Source organism: Neopsephotus bourkii, unplaced genomic scaffold (genome assembly GCF_033783945.1).
Source record: "Neopsephotus bourkii isolate Nb327-2 ecotype Australia unplaced genomic scaffold, CSIRO-AGI_Nbou_v1 NB_1658, whole genome shotgun sequence".
Taxonomy (NCBI): Eukaryota; Metazoa; Chordata; class Aves; order Psittaciformes; family Psittacidae; genus Neopsephotus; species Neopsephotus bourkii.
This window is the reverse complement of record NW_026902132.1, coordinates 640,455-647,184: the sequence shown is the minus strand read 5'-3', so window position 1 is coordinate 647,184 and position 6,730 is coordinate 640,455. Positions and strand designations below refer to the sequence as shown.

The 6,730-nt window shown below is 51.0% G+C and overlaps 1 protein-coding gene across 9 annotated transcripts; it reads left to right on the top strand.

The window, feature by feature from the left end:
* Positions 1-1,525: 1,525 nt before the first annotated feature.
* On the top strand, positions 1,526-5,727 carry DMRT2 (doublesex and mab-3 related transcription factor 2). Of its 9 annotated transcripts, none has more exons than XR_009728743.1 (5): positions 1,526-1,797; positions 2,326-2,682; positions 2,767-2,869; positions 3,754-3,895; positions 4,518-4,565. XR_009728743.1 is itself a non-coding variant. In XM_061375102.1 (5 exons), the coding sequence occupies exons 2-5, from the start codon at positions 2,344-2,346 to the stop codon at positions 5,371-5,373; spliced, it is 546 nt and encodes a 181-aa protein (XP_061231086.1). In that variant the 5' UTR covers positions 1,526-1,797; positions 2,326-2,343; the 3' UTR covers positions 5,374-5,517. The 9 variants fall into 9 exon arrangements, 8 of the variants coding, with proteins under 8 accessions (XP_061231086.1, XP_061231088.1, XP_061231083.1 ...); XM_061375102.1 differs by lacking the exon at positions 3,754-3,895 and adding an exon at positions 5,329-5,517 and having other exon boundaries at positions 4,518-4,576; XM_061375104.1 differs by having other exon boundaries at positions 3,754-3,788; positions 4,518-4,648.
* The last annotated feature ends 1,003 nt before the right edge of the window (positions 5,728-6,730 follow it).

The window sequence follows — 6,730 nt, the reverse complement described above, 5'->3', positions numbered from 1 at the left end:
CAGGAGGCGAACTGTTTTGTAATTTACTCCAGCGGCCCGCAGAATCGTACTTTGTAATTTGGTGTCGGTTTACAAGCAAAGGGGACTTCTATTTCCTAACCTAGCAGGTCTTTTGTCATGCTTGTGCCTTTTAAGAGGGACCCCAAGGGGGAAAGTGGAATTCCTTGGGTATTTGCCTTTCAGTCATGCTTGTAAGTCAAACAGTAGCCGGAGTCTCTTTTGGGATGAATAATACCTGCCGTCAGGGGATGCGTTTCCTTCTCCCCGCTCTCCCGGTGTGAACACTGGCGGCGGTACGGCCCGAGGAGGACACACGCTCCCTCGGGACAAACGCTCGGCAAACGCTCCCTCCGCGCGTCCCGGCAGGTGCCAGCAGTCCGCGAGGCGAGGGGAAGGGCCGCTGCCCGGCCAGGAAAGAGGCGGCGGAGCCTGAGCCCGTCTCCAGCCTCACAGCGCCGCCCGCGCCTCGGCCGCTGGCCTCCCTTCCGAAGCGCTGCGAGAGCAGGGTTTTTCCATGCCGAACCGGCTGCCGGCAGCCGGTCCGTGTGTTCACCGTGAGCGAATGCCCGTGTTTATTATATACATGGGTATTGCCGGTATTTATTGTACACACGCTCGGCTCCGAGAACGGGCAGAGAGTATTTTTTTCCTTTCCGGAGAACAGCGTCGGACACACGTTCCACGCGCTGGTGGGGAAATGATGCTGTCCCGCACTCCCGCCTGCCCCCAGTCCCTTTTCTGTTTGTTTGTTTCTTGTGGGATTATTATTATTATGATTTTTAATTTCTTTTCCTCCTGGGAATACTCTGTTTAAACTCAACCCGCGCTTCCCCTGCCCGGCTCAAGTGTATTTCGCCAGCTCTCGTCCCGTGGGAATTCTCGTTCTCACCGACGGGAGCACCGAGCTCCCGCACCCTGCCGGCACGGCCGAGACGTCGTGCGTTACGATCTCGATTGCTCCCTATTTTGGGAGACAAGAGTGTATTCCCCAGAGTCCGAAGAGCGGCCTCCGTCAGGGAGCGGGAGGGGGGGGGGAAGTTACTCAACATCTCGGTGCTCGGCCGAAAACGCCACTGAGGGGATGTAACGCTTAAAAAAATGAACTGACATTTTCCTCTCCCTAATTCCCGACAGGGCAAGAAGAAAACACCGATCCCGTTGCATTTTCAGGCGCGAGAGAAGCCCGTTGCCGCGGGCCCGGTGGGTGCACAGTGGCACGTCGCGGCCCGACCTAGGCTAAAGACCGCAAACGAAAATCACGGGGCTGTCCCAGCCGTGTGGACTCAGGACGGTCCCCGACAGCGGGGATCGACCACGCGTTTCCCGCTACGGCCGCTGAGCGCACCCCAAGCCCCCCTCTGCGCCCCCCTCGCTCTTCCGCACCCACGAGCGGGCGGGTGGTGGCTGGCACACGCGAGGGGGGGGAACAAGGGGCGTGTCGGGGGCGTCTCGGGCCAATCAGAGCGGCTGCGGCAGGCGCTGAAAACGCGGCGGGTCGGGCGCTGCGGGCACTGTGCCGCGGGGCGGGCGCGCGGAGGGCGGCCCGGGTGCCATCCGCGGCGCTGCTGCGGAGAGCGCGACCGCAAACACGCGAGTCCCCGCCCGACCCGACCCGGCCCGGCGCGGCACTCAGTGACCCCCGACGGCGCGGCGTCCCGGAGGCTTGCACCACCGCCAGGTGCGGGGACCGGGAGTGCCCTACTGCCTCCGGCCGCGCTTGGGCAGCCTTACTTGCTGTGGGGACAGGGAGGGCTGCCTGAACTCGTTCCGCCTGCCGGCCTCGGGCGCTAAACCCGGGTAAGTGCAAAGGCGCTGCTTCCGCGGTGCAGAGACCTCCAGGAGCTCATCCTGCTGTCCCGAGTGGCGGGAGCGGACGGCAGCGGCGTGTGATGCTCAGGCGTTCCCTATTTGTCCCCTGCGTCTGAGCGTCGCGATCAGAGAGGTTGTCAGGACCCTGAAACAAACAGGTTCCTGTGAAGACCTGGCAGACCCGAAAGCCCTGTGCGCTATTCCTCCTGCTCCCTCCGCCGCTGGGGACGCGCACAGTTCCGCTCCCAGCTCCGCTGCAAGCAGGGTCGGGCCGGGGAGGGGTGGGGGAGCGACCGTCGAGGTTCAGCTAAGCCCTTCGTGGAGCGTGAAGAATAGGGCCGACCAGGCGGCGAGGGCGTAGACGATATTCCAGGTGGGCTCTGCATGAGCTCCCGACCGGGGCGCATCCCTTCGGGGCTGCTGGGCAGGGCAATTCCGAGACGGCCACCTAGGAAGCGGGTGTGCCCCGGCTGCCGTCCCGCCGAGGGGACAAGCGACCTGACCCTTCTCTTGCAGCTGCGCTGTCGCGGAGCCATGGCTGAAGGACGTGCCACTGCCGACTGGGAGATCGACGTAGAGAGCGTGGAGGGGGAGGCGGCCGAGGCCCCCGGCAGCAGCGCCGGCCCGGAGGAGGAAGAGGAGGAAGGCGAGGACGCGGCGGCGGCGGCCGCCCCGCGGCGGGGTGAGCCGCGGAAGCTGAGCCGCACGCCCAAGTGCGCCCGGTGCCGCAATCACGGCGTGGTGTCGTGCCTGAAGGGACACAAGCGATTCTGCCGCTGGCGAGACTGCCAGTGCGCCAACTGCCTGCTGGTGGTGGAACGGCAGCGTGTCATGGCCGCCCAGGTGGCCCTCCGACGGCAACAGGCCACCGAGGTAAGATGGGTAGGGACTGGAAAGGACGGGACGGACGGGGCCAGCGGTTCCAGGGCTGACGGGGCCGCCCGATCGCTGTCCTAGGACAAGAAGGGGCTAGCGGGGAAGCATACGAGCCTGGAGCGCAAAGCCGTCTACCAGAGGCACGTCCGGACGCCCAGCCTCCTGGCCAAGAGCATCCTGGAAGGTAAGCGTACCCCCGCCCCTCCGCGGTCAGCCCCGCAGCACCGGCTGGCAGCGGGGAAACCCTGCTCCGCCCCAGGGAAAACCTGGACCTTCCGCCCGAGCCGCGGCTGCTCAAGGATAAGCGTGAAATGCAGCGTTATTTCCCGAAATAAACGCCGAATGGCGTTAAAGCACGCCGGCGACTGGCTCCGTTCTGCGCAGGCCTCCTGCCCTTCGTGGCTGGGATCGATGTGGCACAACTCAAGTTGCCCCCCCTCCCTCCCTCCAATAACGCCTGAAATGCTAGCAACTGTAATTTGAAATTTGAGAGTTACTGTTACAAGCTGACATTCTTTTTACATGACTACCCAGCAGCGTTTTGCAGGGCAGGGTAATTTGTTCACGGGTGTTTTTATCAGCACATGAGTAGATAAATTATTATCTTTGGCTTTTTTGATCTGACTTAACACAGCAGCACTGTTTGCAGCTTTCTCAATAATAAGATATGCATGATAGGCTGCCTTTTTTTCCTTTTTTTTTTTTTTTTCCCCCTGTCAAAAATATTAACTGCAGAAGAATGAAACTTTAAAGATTGATATTTTAGTGAAAGGGTGTATTTTTATTCCCCACTCTCTCTTGGGATCATGCCCAAACTTATTTCTGCATATGTTTTAGTTACTTTCCAAACTGTAGTCCTGTAAAGCATTACAATTCTCAATTCTAGCCCTTTTTATTTCTTTTTCAAAACAGAAAGCACTTTTCTCTGCCTGTGACAGCACAATTAAAATCCTGTCCTGTTAGAAACCTTTTAATTTTCATCTACAGTTCACCATTTAAAAACAAAAAAAAATCTCTTCTGTATTCTTTCCTCTGATTTATCTTAACTTTCTTTTTCTTTTCTCCTAGTTCTCCTTCGAATTTTCTACCATCTGTAGCAATATGTACGTAGTGATTCATCTTTAGAGAATAGACAAGGCATCAGCTGTAGGTATAGATATCTGCCTTGGCAATGGGGAAACCTGTGTGAGAGGAATGGGAGTGAAAGCAGGTAAAACCCTGTTCTTGTTACTCCTGTAAGCAGTTCCATTAATTTGATGGGATTACTTGTCTGAATAGAGCAAATGGGATTGGACCTTGTTGGTTATGTCAAATAAATCTAGGTAGCCTGGTAATTGAATATACTGGAGACTGGCTTTATACCTTTTATTGAAGTTCTCTTTCAGTTCTGAGGAAATAAAATATTTGAATACTTTCTGTATTTGTTGAAAATGGATGGTTATCTCCTTAAGCTGCATGGTGGAATACCAGTCATAACACACAGCAGGGTTTTGCACACACATATGCACATACACACAACCCCCCCCCCCCTTAATTTTTTTTCCTCAATCTGCTGTTTTGGAATATCTTTTTAAAGTTACTAATCAGCTAGGAGACGACACATGTCAGGGGGGCAGGGTTGGCTTATCTGCACTGAAGAACTTGCACAGAATGTGCCTGACGGCGCGGGGAGCTAAGGCTCCGTGACGTGGTTTCAGCAGGAGCTGATGGTATCCACAGTTTGTAGCAAGTGCTCCGCGCCTGGCCGGACTGGCTTCAAACAGAGCCCTGTTACAGACACACTGATGTTTTTCTCATGCAGCCTCATTCCTAACGCTGCTTTGTTGTTCTAGGTTACCGTCCTATTCCAACAGACCCTTACCTGGGAGGGAATTCACCCTTGCCACCCCCTGTAAGTGACAGGATGAGAAAGAGACGGGCTTTTGCTGATAAAGAGTTGGAGAACATTATGCTAGAGAGAGAGTATAAAGAGAGGGAGATGATGGAAGCTACACAAGCAGCTGCCCTTTTCCTCCCTAACCGCATGGTGCATGGAGCTGAATACAACTCCTATAAGACAGCCTTCAATGCTACTCAAGTTGATACTCCAAACAAGGAGTTTTGCAATTTTTTACCAACCTGCCTTGATCTAACCATGCAGTATTCAGGATCCAGCAACATGGAACTGATTTCTTCAAATGTCAGTGTAGCTACTACCTACAGACAGTATCCCCTGCCTTCTAGGTTCTTAATGTGGCCAAAATGTGGCCCCATTAGTGATGCTCTCCTCTACCAACAATGCCTGTTAAATGCTACTACTGTCCAAGCTCTCAAACCTGGGGCAGGTTGGGATGCTAAGGTGTCACAAAGTCAGGACTGTTCAAATACTGAGCATGACATCATGCCTCCAAAACTGGAAAATTCACTTGTTCTGACCCATGCTCAAGACATTCAGCAGCCACATAATGAGATACCGTGCCTTCCTCAGGAAACTCGCGAAAGATCAGCTTTCTCTCCTCCAAAAAGGACTTTCTCTCAGATTTCTAATAAGGATTCTCTGGCTCATCAGGAGCAGCTATTAAGCAAGATCAGCAAAACCAGTAACAAACTTCCTCTCAAATATGGTCCATTTCAGTTGATGTTCCACCAAAAGTTTCCTGACAGGTCAGGAGCAGAGCTGAGAACATCATTTGTGAAAGAGAATTTTGAAGATGCTTCTAAGAAATACAAAGAGTGTGCTATTAAAGAGAACCCAAAATACAAGTTCACAACAGATAAATGCACAAAAGACTTTTCTGGGGCCAAACAGGCAACAGCAAAACTTCCAACAACTGAGCCACTGTCATTTTCAGTTGAATCCATCCTTAAAGGACCTTCTGCAGTTACTAATGTCTCTCAGTGAATAAACTATACCTTCAGTGTAGAGAGTTTCTGTGCTTTGCCTTCTGAAGAATTGCTACTGCCTGCCTTATCTTTTAAAATATTTTTTAAAAAGGGATTTCTGCTGTAAATGGTAATTCTTTTATCGTGAAATGATGTGCATAAATATGCATGATTTCTGAAAAAAAATTTTTTTTAATGGAAACTGCATGTACAGACTGTGAAGTGTTATTTTAAGCAGCACTTCAAACCGTTCAATAAAATGAGATTGCCTACAAGCATAGACGTATTCCCAGCCTTTTTTGTTTATAATATCTCACAGGAGAGTATGCCCTGTTTTCAGAATATACTTATGCTTTTTTTCTGCTACTATCCATTTAGTTACTAGTTATCTTGGTGGGGTAAGTGGCTTTGAACCTCCAGTAAATAAAAGAAGGGGTAACAAAGGTACATGTACACTAGCGTGAATTTGCAAGACTCAAGACTTTTTTTTTAATAACTTAAGCAAGGTTTGGATCAGATTCCAAATGCCTTTCTTACTCTGATATGCATGCTATCGTGAATGGCTGGTTTATTCCGTACCCCTCTGTAAAAGCTTCTGTTCCTAAGGCAGAAGAGTTACTAGATTGGATTTGAGGAGAATGGCTCTCATGAGCTTTTAGATTGAAAGTCAGCATTTTTAAAAAATCAGTCTTTGATTAAAATGTTTAATGTTTTTATTGCTGACTTCACTCTGGATTTCCAGCCCCTAGTATATTTTCCTGTGATTCTTGTGCTGGGGTAATTGAAATGACTTTTAGGCTGTAAAAATGACTCACAGAATGATCACTGTTAATGAGAAGTCAAGTCGTGATCTCTCAGTAATTCCACACGTTTTGCAGGGATAGCAAAAATAAAGGAGATTAACCGCTAGAATTTACCTGGGAACCTGAAATGCCCTCAGGGCTGTATAAAAAAGTGTGTTCAGCTGTCATTTTGACTGAGCTTGAAGCTTTCTAAATTCCTGATTTTGGAAGTTTTTCCTTGTATATTATTGCTAGTGGATCTAGTGCTAGCCAGCAATCCTTTGGTTACCTTGATTCCCTAATATTTTTATCGTGCAGACATCGCTCTGCCAATTGAAAGGAGATGTGGTTTGTTCTCAATTTTTATTATATTCTAATGAGATTTTTTTTTTTTTGTATTT